Below are 14,152 nucleotides of genomic sequence, written 5' to 3'. Positions count from 1 at the left end.
GGGCTCAAGCCTATTGCAAACCATAATAGAAATATCCAGAATAAATGAAGAACTAGGGCTTGAAGAGAAAGCCACCAAAAAATGTAGAGGTTAACAAAAATTTTTAATAAGGGTTAAGGAGGTTTTGAGGGGACCCGCAACCTATTATAGGTGAATTTTATGGGATATAGAATCAAGAAATAGAATTCTACATAGAGAAACTAGATAGGCAAAAAAAATCCTACCAACAACTAACCATCAAGCAATCACTAGAGACTAAGAATCGAAATACTAGATAAACCACAATAAGGGCTGAATACAACAAGTGAGAAAGGTTACATAAACATACAAAAATGGTTTTGCGAGGCTCCCATAATCTTAAGACACAAATAAAATAAGAAAATTATAAATAGAAAACATCTAGGTAAATGATTATTTAAAAGGTATCCACAACCTTTGAAATAATATTGACAACTTCTCCTCCCAAGCATCTAGGACAAAGAAGAAGAGTAGAAATAGAGGTTTTTGACTAGGCCCCGAAGCCCTCTCCAAGGTTTTTAAAAAGGTTTGCATAACCATAAGGAGAATAGCTATAGAAGTCCTCATGCAACAAGTCCCTTCTGCGCCTAAAATATCATCATTTCCTCTATAGAAGATTCCTTCACCTTAATTGAAGAAGGTCACACCTGAATAGGGTCAACAAAGAAAGAAACCATAAGAAGAAAAATATTTGTAGCTCCAATGCTACCAACCACCAAAAAAAGGGTATCAAAAGCCCCCTTAAAAAAACATCCAAGAACACACATAGAGGGCCTTCTCACACCACAAAAGGAAACCACCAACCCCAACAACTCCAATAAATAAGACCACCTCTATAGGTCACCATAGAGTTTTCATCAATGAAGAAATATCCACATGGTGGGAAAAACTCCAAACCCACAATAAAAAAAGGGGACGTGCGAGCTGCAAAAAGAGAAGCCAAACTTGTACCAACATCTAGGGTAGGAGCCGAAGAATACTCAGGAACCCTTAGGAACCAAACACCATACACCAAAACATAATATCCACAAGAAGGAAAGGGGTTGCACCACCATCAAACACCAGGAAGGCCCTCAAAAACCAAGAGGCAAAATGACTCGTAGAAAAATAGGCCTACAATAGAGAAGAGACCCAACAAACATATTATAGAGGTAGATGAAGCCACATACAAAAGTCTAAGAGATGGCAATAAGCCCTCACACCCATAAATAGAGAGACAATATATAGACCTAAGAAAGGGTATGCAGAAGGAGCCATGAAAAATAGGCGAGTGCCAAAAAGGGAAAAGGATCTTCCCAAAAGAAGAGCACAAAGGACTTCCCACACATAGACCAAAGAAGAAAGCAAGCCCCTAGGGACTTCCAAGAGACCTAACCATGCGAGACCCATAAAAACCCTTAGTGACCCACCAACAAGGCCATTGATAGGAAGGACTAGCATCACAACTTGCAAAAAGTACACAAACAATAAAAAATGACCCACAAAAGATCATACCTGACTTCATCTATATTGCCATCAACAACATTCTCGCTCATATCTCCATTCCCTTCTCTACTGCCTCCAAAACCCTTGCTCTCACTTTGCCATTCATCTCCCTCATTTCAAAAAATGAAATCTCAAGTTGACTAATAATGTAATCTCATATTATTGTAGATATTATAGAGTTTAACCAAGTTTACATAACAACAAAATAAAACAGTTTAAGAATAAAAAACTAAAAATAGCTAAGATGAAAGATAACAAAAAAATGTAGGGGGCATTAAGAAATATATAATTTAATTTTACTGCGATAAAGGTGTCTCAAACTTTTCAGCTTCTAGAATTGATAATTGAATTTATTAATTAAAAATTTAATTTAATTTTATGAGCCTAGTAGACAATTTTCTTTTCACATGCTATTTCATCATCTAATGAGAATTGGCATGTTGACTTCTTATCCTATTGAGAAGGTGACAAGGATTTCTTGTCCTCATATGAGGAAGTAGGCATCCAAACTATCACATCTTTATGACAACATCCTTGACATTTATTATCACACACCTAATTTTGAAAATTTATGATAGGTTTATGATAGATTTTCTGACATAATGGAAAAGTATCACGTATAGAGAAGGTGCATGTCCTAGTTGGATAATGATAGGTTGTAATAGAATAAATTATTGTTGTTAATATGACTAATGATCCATTTAATAGTCCAAAATTATTTGCCCAATGGAGACTTCGATCCATCTCCTTGCTAAGAAGAGGAAAATGCCCTTTTTAGGATAAATCATGGACGAGATAAAATTCCATAATGAGATACAATCACTCGTTAGTAGTATATGTGATAAAATATTTATTCTATGAGGAGTTCATAATGGTATATCATAGGTACTAGATTAATACAAACATTTCATCAATGTTTTTGGCTTTAGCATTAGACAGGGGATTAAGTAAAAAAATGGCTAGAAACCTATGCAAAGTAATTTTTAAAGTTTAGGTTTTGGGTGGTTTGGAGGATATATTGAGAAATTGTGAGGACTTTTGGATTCTTGTGCCTAAGGATTTTGATAAATAGTGGGAGGAAGTTCTAAAATTGCTAATAACTCTTTTGGATGATGAAATGGAATATTAGGAATACAAGGAGAAAGCAATTCAAATCTGAAATTTTCTTTTGAATGGGACAAACATTGTTGTCAGTCTAGCATCAGATTGGATATCAAAATTCATCTAGATGGAATGCCTGAAGGAGCATACTCAAGGTATCAACATGGAAAGAGAAGCCCTTGTAGATGATGGGGAAATGGAGTGTGATTCCGAAGGTTATAAATGAATCATCGTTTCATTGCAAATGTGTTTTGATATATTTGCATACTTAGTGTTAGTAGAATATATATCTCTATTAGGAAATTTTGATATATGGAGGTGACCTAAAATGGGTGGAAAATAATAAATAGGTTTGGAAGTTTTAGAAATCTAGATGCCTAGGGCTAAGACCCATTTGGGCCTTAGGGAAAATTTTTAATTTATTGAATGGTTATTGGCAAAAGTATATAGTTTTTAGATGAGTTCTCTAAAGGACCATAGAACTAGGTTTGTATAGTAGGAAAATATTGTATTTTCAGTTGGAACTTTGTTATCATGATGTATATTTAATCTTAATTAGAATAAAGGGGACTGGCCTTATCCAGTAGTTTAATTATAAAAAAAATAAAAAATGATTCTCTTATATTTATAATTTTTTTTAGTCATGATTAATTTTATTAGAGCTCTAAGATGTACAACATAATACATTATGCCTACATATATCAAATTTTGGGCACCCAACTTTGGAATTTTGAATGGGTATCCAAAGGATGATGTACATGTGTCATTTATTTTCTTATACAAAGGATGATGTACATGCGTCATTTATTTTCTTATACAAAGGATGATGCACATCATCATTTCTTTGTTTATGCATGGTCACCCAAGTTTGGATGTCAAAATGAGTATTTAAAGGAAGGTGGATAAGAAAATATGCCAAGTGTTTTAGGAGATCCCTTCCTCTAACTTCATCTATAATATTCATCCTTTGTTTTATTTCTCTATATTAGGTTGTCCTGGAGAGAATATGCATGTTATTTTTTATAGGTGAAGTGTCATCCTTCTTGAATTAATCCATATTTTGGGATATTGATTTTATACTCTTGTTGAAGAAGCCTAGTGTAGATATTACATTGGAAATAATAAGTTACTAGAAATACAATTTTTTGTGATTGAGGAGTTGGGAATTTTTCTTCCAATTTTTTTTTCACATGTATTATTGTGTGTTCATTATGGTATACTATTTCTATTTTTATTTATTTATTTTATATTTTTCCATAAACGTGGAGAACCACTATAATTTTATTAATATTAAAAACCTGATTCAATAGCTCCTAAAGGAAAGAATCGATAAAGAAAACCCTCATTCCTCACTAGATTACAAAGATTTAAAAACCTACATAATATTCAGAACAAATATACTCTAAGACCCATAAAAATCCCATGCAACCAATATAAATATCTTGAGGGAGATCAAAATTTCCCCATCGGCTGAAACAAGTAGATAAAATTATCAGTGTGTCCCAAAACCAACCTACCAATACACATATTTAATTATGTTTATTATGTCTATCTAAATGGGCTTGTTATTTTTTCATACTGAAAATTTATAGAAAAAATTTCAATATCCCCCTCACTAGATTCATGGTAGGAAGCATTTTCAATACTTCTTATTCATTTTAGCTAGTATCTAAGATTGGCCAATTTTACTTCCATTATTTAGTAGAAGGTTTTTTGTATTGGTTTCAGTTTGACTTGGAGATTTTTCAAATTATTTTCAAAATCTTATTGTAGGAAGACAATGGTAAACATATTCAAAAAATAGGATGGCGATGTTTAACAATACTAACTTCAAACTATGGAGGTTAAAAATAAATGATATTCTTGTAGAACAGGATTTATGGGTCATCGTATCTAAAATAAAACCAATCTATATGGTCCAATATTTTAGGGATATTACTATTAAAAAGCTATGGGTATAATAAGGATCTACTTGTTAGACCTTGTGTTATAAAATTTCCATGAAGAAAAGAGTAAATTTAATTTTTTGGAAGAAGCTTGGAGATATTCAGAGGGCTAGATACTTGGAAAAAAAGCTTTTCCTAAGAAAGAAAATTTATTCTCTAAATATGGAAGATAAAAGACTATTTTTTGATCGTCTTAACATATTCAACATGATAGTTTCTTAATTAGATTACATTGGTAACTAGATCGAGCAAGGGGATAATTGCATACTTTTTTGTGTTCTTTATTGAACTTATGGGACCACCTTGTTATAGATATTGGGAGTAATACCGTTAAGTTAAAAATTTATGAGGTCATAGCATTGTTACTTTCTAAAGAGATACAAAGGAACACTTTTGATTCAACAAAGGAGGCTCTTGTGGTTCATTGTAGATACAAAGAGAAAGCTAAGAAAGACATGAAAGGTGAAATAGGAGGATCTAAATCTTATGGGAGATTTGACTCTCTTCTAAATTCCAAACCAATATGTTGGAACTATTAAAAAATGGTCATTTTAAAAAGGAATGTAAGGAGGAGAAAAAAAAAAATATATAAACCCTAGTGATTTAGGCTAAGAAAAATTCTCTTAGGATCATGGTGAAGACTTTGTGGTAGCTTGGAAATGAATGTAGAGGAAGATATGTGCCTAATAAATTTGGTTGCATCATTCTAGATGACCACTCACATGGGTTTATTCACAAAGAATAAAGAATATGATGTTGGGAAGGTGTACCTAGTGATGAATTTGTTATGAAGATTATCAATTGTGGAAGAGTCAACATTAGATTCCTTACTGGTATAGTGAATGGGATCAATGATATTATACATATCCAAAGTTTGGGTATTTACTTTGTATAATTAAATTGAGTGATGTAGTTTTGTAGATTATTTTTTATAAGGTGGATGCAAGATGACTAGAGGGGCTATGGTTCTTTCTAAAGATGTTTTGATTGGCACTTTGTGAAAGCTAGATGCATGCACTGTATATAGTGCAATAAATTACTTATATAGATTCAAAGAAGAGGGATCAGTATTATTCATCCTTACCATCGAATCAAGCTATGAAGAGGTCTCCTACTTCTATAGTTAATAGTAAGGCTTTATGGGTATCTAAGGATGCTAATGCTTCAAAGATGAACTTCCAGTGGAGATGGCAATATTATGTTACCCAAGACTTGGTCACATTGGTGAGAAGAGTCTCAAAAAACTAAAAAATAAAAACCTCATAGTGGGTCTTGATGATTGTAATCCTAATTTTAATATTTGTGAATGTTGCATTTATGACAAGAAAAACCTTGTTCATTTTTACTACAATTCTCACTTGATATTCTATAATGTTTGACTTGATACATTCTAATTTTTTTTGTATATTTTCTATTAATTAATATTATAAATATGTATACTTTTATCATCGTTGATAAATATAGTGGAATTAAATGATAACTCTATGGTTGGTTTACGGAGTTTAAGGCTCTTATTAAAAATTAGACCTATAGAGCGATTAAGTGTTTGAGAACTCACAACGGTGCTAATTTTTGTTTATTAGATTTTAATATATTCTAAAAGGAAGATGGAATTGAGAGGCATAAGAAAAATTTAGACATCCCTTAGAAAAATCAAATTATAGAGAGGATGAATAAGACATTGATGCAGTAGGCATAACTACTCTTACTAGTGCTAGCCTTAAACAACATTTTTTTGATGAAGCTATAACCATTACCTGTTATTTTCTAAGTAGATATACTATATCAACACTTGTGGTTAAGACACCTATGGAGGTGTGATAAAGAAAGAATAATTTGATAAACATCTCATAGTATTTGATTACAAATACTAACATTATTATATGTGTTAAGAAAGATCTATATTGCAGAAGAAGGTAATGGAATGCATCTTTATTAGATATTACGTTAATGTTAAAGGGTATAATATTTTTGATCCACTAAGAAAAGGTTTTCTATAATATATGTCACATATCTAGAGGGATGAAACATTTCACTTTTGAGTTACATCCAAACAAAGAAGAGAAATATTATAAGGAGGTAGTTCAGATTCCTTAAAGACCCTGAGAAAGGTAACCATGAGCTCATAATGGACCTGATGATGAGGAGAGCTCTAGAAATTATTTCAGAAAAAGAAGAGGAAGAAACTCAACTTGTTTGAGAAGGTCTACAATAATTAGGAAGCAACTAGATAAGTTCGGTTATTGTTAGATTCCAATTTTATTTATTCTTTGATCAGTAACACTAATGAACCAAGGATTGTTAGAGGGGATATAAGTACGAGTGATTCATATTAAAAGATGGAATCCATGGATGAACAAATCAAATATTGAAACAAGAATACTAATTTGAATTTGATACCTTTTTCTGAAGGAAATAAGCCCATGGGATACAAATATATGTTCAAGAAAAAGCATGGTCTTGATGGTAGTGTTGAGAAGCATAAAGAATGATTAATGATGAAGGGATATTCCTTATATAAGGAAACATATTATAGTGATATTTTCTCTCTTGTCGTAAAGATTAAATCCACTAATTTCTATTTATCATTGTTGTAGCTCATATTTGACAAATAAAGCAAATGGATGTGAAGAAAATATTCCTTGATGGTGATTTGGAGAAAGATATCTATATGTCCTAGCTTGAGGATTTCATGATGAAAAGTACTGAAAATATTATTTGCAAGTTGAAAAGGCCTTGATATGGTCTAAAACAATACATTGAGATGTGATAAAAAAATGTTTGATACCTATATGTGGAGTTTCATATTTGAGAGGTTCAAACACAAAACTAATAGTAGTCACATTTTCATTATTGAATTATATGTGGATGATGTTATTATTTGGGAATAGATATTTGATTTATGACTTAAAGTCTTAAAGTTGTCAACATAAATTGAGATAAAATTTTGTGATGTAGCGAGGAACATATTGGGAATGGAGATCAAAAGAGACGAAGCTAGTAAAAGGCTTTTACTAAGCCAAAGTAATTATGTGAATTCCATTTTGGAGAGATTCAACATGACAACTTGTAGAACCATGATATTTTGTGTTGCCCTAGAAATAAAGTTATCGATGGAGGATTGTCCAAAATCTCCTACTGAGGTGGATGACCTTTCTAGTGTAGCATACATGTGTGTTGTCAATAGTATAATGCATGCTATAGTTTATACTTCTCAAGACATTTCCAAATAAATTGGAGTCTTGAATCAATACATGACTAATCTTTGATGGGTGCATTAGGATGATATTAAGAAAATGTTTAAATATTTGAGAGATTATTTGAAGCATTTATTGATTTTTCATGCGTATCCTAGCAGACCCCAACATTCTATAACTATCCATGGATATTTAGATGTATATTTTCAAGTGAAACTAACAACATAAGATCTACAAATGGTTGTTGGGTGGTGTTATTAGTTAGAAGAGTAAGTGGAAAGTAGTTGTTCCTTTTTCCATAATATAATTAAATTATATGGATGCTAATCATGTTTGTAAGGAAGCCATTTGGCTTAGAAAATTATGATCAGATATTGGGGTTGATGTTGTATTGAATACTATCTATTGTGATAGTTAGAATACTATTTTCTCATCAAAGAATCTAAATTTACATATCTAGACAAAGTATTTAGTTATGCTCATTTCATTTTGTTTAGGATATTATAGAGTCTGGGAAGGTAAAATTGTATAAATTTGACACTTTGATGAATGTTGTAGGTGCATTGACTTAGAACCTACAAGCATAGAGAAGTTTAGAGAATGTTCTACTTCTATTTGTGGCTTAGCCTCCCGTAGTCAAATAATATGTTCTAGAAAGTATTCGACAAGTGGGAGAATGTTCGGATTAAGTTGTCACTTCCTTTGCAATTCTAAAATTATTTATTTTATTATTTAATATTTGATTTAATTTTATAAGCTTAATAGAGAATTTTATTTACATGTGCAATTTCATTATCTTATGCGAGCTGTCATGTTAACATGTTATCTAAGTGGGAAAGTGCCATAGAGGCTTTATCCTCACATGAGGAAATTGGAATTCCACTTAAATAATTTTGGATTTTATGATAATTATATTGAATGTGTCATGTAATACATAATTTATGACAATTATTTTGATACACCTACCTATGATAAATTATGAAAAATTAATGATTAAATGGACATGTGTTAGGAGACAAATTTTTTGTAGAAGGTTGGTGCTCAAGTTGGATAATGATAGGAAAGAGGGTTAGATTACTATTATTAAAATAGCCTTGTGGTGTAATACTTGGATTTGAGTTACTATTAGAAGGCATCTATAAGGTCATTAATTTAATGAAAATTAAGTATTGAATTGAAACTATTAATAATAATCACACAAAAATGACTTCATTATATAAAATATTATCCAAAGTGCACTTATTTGATGAGAGAACTCTATAGTGAGTTATGTGAATGTGGAAAACGTGCCTCACACCTATTAATACTAAACTTTAACCAAAATTCCTACATTAATAGAAAGTCATGATTGACCCTATAATTGTTCCAATCCATGATTATGGAACCTCAAGCTCTTTTAAGATAATTTTTTTACCCCTTTACCTTCTATGTAGCAGTAGCATTGTTCTTATAATGCTAGGTAGCTATTAAGACATATATGTGTAATGTGATTTTAGTTGAAATGCTTTTAAAAAGAATTAATCGCATTTTCACATAGAATTATAGGTTTAAATATATTTTAGAATGAAATTTACCACCTCGATTATGATTACTTAGTTTCCCAAATATAATCATAAGTTTATGGTCCCTCTTCCAAGCTTGAAAAACTTGCCACTTGTGAAAGAAATTTTATTTAAAAATTTAAAGTTTATAACATAGATCAACAAAGATGTTGCTATATTTTCATGACTCATCTCATGGTAATCTATGGTAGGTTGGAAAGGATGGTGTTCTAAGGTATGATAAAAGAAAACTAATTTTTTACCTATCTCACTAACCTAGGTAAACAAATGTTGCATTTTGCTAAGAGGGAAATGGCTTTTCATTACATCCTAATTTTCAAAAATATAGGTCATAAATATACCATTATAGAAGGTGACTCATTGAATGTGGTCAATCTATTGAATGATAAGGCCAAGCCCAAATATTATATCTTTGACATGATAGTTTATGCTTATAATATCACTTCTTTAATCACATGGCTAAATACATGCTTAGAGAAGGCAGCCAACTCATTCATCTTCTTGCTAATTTAGCTTCTTAAAATAATGATTCATTCACATGGAAAAAATAATCCTCTCTTTTGACTCATATTGCCCAGACATTACACCTAGATACTCAAGTAATTTCAAATTTACTTTTTTTCATCCTTGATGTAGCTTTCTCACACATTTTTTTTAATTCTCTTAAGCCCATTAATGTTTTTCCTTGAGGCACTAGTGCCTACTCATTACATATCTTTTCTTCAACTTTTATGGTTTGCTTCCTTCTTTCCATCTATTTTGATTTTGTGGTTGTCGATGGGGATCTAGTTCAAATTCAATCAAGGGAATACGATCTTCTCAAAAATGGCAATGAGGTTTGGAAAGTTTTATAGGACGGAAAGTTAGTTCAATGTATTTAGGTTTTGCATGGATTTGATCAATTCCTCTTGACATAATTTTCTCCTTCTTGGAAGGATAGAGTGGGAAAAATTAGAGTGATTCCTTCCAGATCTTGACAAAGACCATTGCAACTACATGAGCATCCTAAATGAATGAACTCAGATGAATAAAGAAAACATAAGGTGACTATAGTGAGGCCATTAGGAAATTTTTGAGAGTAAGGAGGTAGTTAACCTACTCTAGAATGGGTTTAGTTGTGAATACCTCCCTAGTGTTTAGGTTAGGATCACTAAAATGGTCATGACTTATGTAACACTAGAATTCCATTGCAAACAATTTCATAATTTCCCATTTTCCATGCTTAACCATTTTATAAATTATATTAACCTTAAATTTTCCTACTATAGTTTTACATACCTAGAAGAGTCTATTAGTAAAGTGATTGGTCATTGTAAACCCCCTTCACCATGATTTTTATTCTTCATCTTTTCTAGTTTACTTTGGCACTTACCATGACCTATAATTTCCATCCAAAAAATGTTAACCTTTCTATTTTACACAGCTTGTTAGCCCATATTTACCCATCCTATGTACTACTTCCTTGTCAACTACTTTGCTACCCACCTCTAACCCTATTCAGAGAATATATCCCTCTAGGCTTCCAATTCTACCCTTGACACTCAAAATATTCTATTGGACATTTCCATTGAGACCTCTAAGGAGAAAATTGAGAGATTCCTAGATCATCTTGAGGTTTCCCTTGTTCCTAACACTGGAGAGGATTTGATTCTCAGTTAGGATTTGAAAATGACACAACTTCCCATTCTGATTCCCCTAGCCCAAAAACCCACTCAGATGTCCCTCCCATTTCTAACCCTAAATATCACCCTATGGATTAAGAAGTAGTGTTAATTTTTGACCAGCCCATACCTAGTACATTCAATGCATTAACCTTCAAGAAAAGATGGAGGATATTTGCAAAGAATTTAATGATCATTGGCCAAAGTGATCATTTGGAAAAGAATAAGATGACAACCCTTGAGATCTTGGTTTTAAAGGCTACTCAAGGTTTTCCAAAGGAATCCCTCCATGAGGGTGTTTGAGAATTGAAGAAGAAAGATGTAGATACATTTTGACAATTAGAGGATGATTGCAAAGGAAATGAATGACATAAAGAAATATCTTTGTTTGATATAGAACAACTAGCTTGATGAGTGGATCTCCAAATTGATGATGATTAAAGTGTTCTAATGAACAATGTTCATGAAATTATTGAGTTTTATAGGATCTTGGTTAAAAACATGATGATGGTGATGATGATTTTGGATATATAGTAGGAACTTGTTTGAAGAAATAAGAATTAGATGGGAAGGGATGTGGTACTCTTAGCCCATGGTTGCCTTGTATAGAAAATGAACAAAAGATAAAAATACATGATTGAGATTCCCAACTCTCCCATATAGGTTAATGTTGCCATCAGTTCCTCTATCTTGACTAGGGAGACAATTTTTTAAGATCACCTTGAGTTATTAAAGAAAGAATGGCAAGCCATTAAGGATATAAAGTGTCTCAACAACAATTAAATATAAGTTGGTCTTTTGCTGATTTTTTGTTTAATTGCTATTTTCTTAATATGTTTTCCTAGTTGCTATCTTTTTTGTTCAATCTCACATCTTGTAAGATTCATCTCTTTTTCCTTGATGATTGATTTGTAATGGGCTCAAATCCTTCCAATGCTTATCTAATCAAAACGAAACTATCCTTATAATAAAATAGAATAATAGAAACTCTATAAACATGATTTAATATAATCAATATATAGACAACAAATCTTTTTTATAAATTATTTATATACAACTTAAAATTTTTATATGACTAATTAATATATTAGTCATAACACATGCAATCAATAAATTTATATACTATAGGTGCAATGCAATACGATTATGGGTAAAATTGAAGATATTGGTCTTCCAAAAATTGTCTCTCAATTAGGAAAATAAAATGAGGTATGGATGGTAAGAAAATGCACTCGATTGTGGAAAGGATTTGACCATGCTAGACAAAAGGTAATGTAAACTAGTCCATTTATTTGGAAAGCAGATGAACTATGTAGGGAAACCCAAATCAATTGCATATAGAGATCTAAACTAGATGGTAAAGGCATATGGTATACAAGATTCTTATTAACGGAAAATGATTTATTTACTATGATTTTCTAGGAATAGAGATGATTCTAATTTTTTTCTATTGTAAATAAAATAATTTTTTACTGTAATTTTGTATGAGGTTTTTTGTTGATTTCGAAATTACCCAAACGCAAACCTTAATGACTAGGCTATGCTAGGTTTTCTAATTTTAGTGGGAACACATATAGAAAAACGAACAGAAACAACAAATTCACGCCATTTCTGAAGTTATTTTCTCATGCTTCAAATGTGAACCAATATTAAAACCGAAGCACCATTTTCGTGTGTTAGAAAGTTCAACCATGCAGCTAATACTGCTACTTGAAAAATAAATATTCTATTCATCTTCCTCACCTACAAAAGAGCTATATCAATCCATAGCCAAGCAATCATCTCCATCATCAAACAGTCTCTTTCCTTCTTATATTCTCCTCATTTGTCCAGTGAAACATGGCATCATCAAGGAAAATTACAGTGGCGTTGTTGGCAATTATAATGCTGCTTTCTTACAATTTTTCAGAAGCCCAAGACTGTGTGAATGATTTGGAAAATCTGGCTGCTTGCACCACTGCAATAGGAGGGAACGGTACTGTTTCCACACCATCAAACCAGTGCTGCACTGCCCTCAAATCGACTAGTTCAGACTGCATCTGTAATGCAGTCAGAACAGTTACTGCTCTTCCTTCTAAATGTGGCCTTCCATCTATTACATGTAAGTTTTTCACCATATCCTTAACTGTTATTTTGTGAGACGCTCTTTATTATCTTGTAAAAGTTGTTTAGTTGCTAACCGTTGTTGATTATTGTTCTTGCAGGTCCTGGGAACTCGCTCCCAAAATGAGATATAGACTAAATGAATGATAGATATCTATTAAGGAAGAGAATAAACTCAAAGTGGTTGAGGTGTTAAGAGAGGTTTCGAATAAACACTGTAACCCCATAATCTTTTGTATGGGTAGAGCTTTATATTTACTTATGATATATATGCTATGCTATAAAGTAGCTCTCAAGGATTGAGCATGGTCATCAATAAAAATTAAGATAATTCAATCCCTCGTAATCCTTATTCATTGTCTCTATACTCTTTCATTGTGATTGGCTTTGTGAGATTACTTCCATTGTATTCATGTTGTCTATTATTGGTTTTACTATTTTTAAACTCTTTGATTTCATTAAATTGAAGCTGTTTATAAAGAGCTTGATTTCATTTCAATTACAAACTATTTTGTTTCCTGGTCTTAGGTTAAGTACAGTTAAAATGTAGACAGTTTATTTCTTATTAAATATATATCTCAAAACAGTTTGTGGATATTATATTCAGAATTTGACTTTTTCATGATAGTTCTGATTAAATAACAAATAATCATTCTTATAGTAAAATTCAGTCAATTAATATAGAACGCTTTAATAGATAATTGTCTTTATAATATCTTAAGCATATGTACTAATTATAGTAAATAGAAGAAAAAACTGAAAGGACAAAATGTTTAAACTGAAGTTTGATATTTGTATTAATATTACATAACTATTAGTATAAATAGAATGTAAAATAACATATTATAATATTCAATGATTCTTAGATTTTTGTAGGATCTATTAATGAAATACAATTTTTTCAATCTTATAACTAAATGTGAAGCATTCTATTTGTAGATACCTAAAATTATCTTTAATTAAATAAATATCTATTATTTATTTATTCTCACCTTCTTAAATTAAATAAATATTTTTATTTATTTAATCTACCCCTTGTTTCCCTATTACTTAAATAGATACTTCGATTTATTTAATGA

General features: G+C 31.3%; 1 protein-coding gene across 1 annotated transcript; it reads left to right on the top strand.

Moving 5' to 3' along the window:
- The first annotated feature begins 12,716 nt into the window (after nt 1-12,716).
- Nucleotides 12,717-13,425, top strand: LOC131028326 (male-cone protein 1). The gene is made up of 2 exons (XM_057958581.1): nt 12,717-13,071; nt 13,175-13,425. Exons 1-2 carry the CDS (start codon nt 12,810-12,812, stop codon nt 13,198-13,200), a joined length of 288 nt encoding a protein of 95 aa, XP_057814564.1. The 5' UTR covers nt 12,717-12,809; the 3' UTR covers nt 13,201-13,425.
- Nucleotides 13,426-14,152: the final 727 nt, after the last annotated feature.

Source organism: Cryptomeria japonica, chromosome 7 (assembly GCF_030272615.1).
Source record: "Cryptomeria japonica chromosome 7, Sugi_1.0, whole genome shotgun sequence".
In the NCBI taxonomy this organism is placed as follows: Eukaryota; Viridiplantae; Streptophyta; class Pinopsida; order Cupressales; family Cupressaceae; genus Cryptomeria; species Cryptomeria japonica.
Note: the sequence above shows the minus strand (reverse complement) of the source record. Positions and strands in the feature narration are given on the sequence as shown.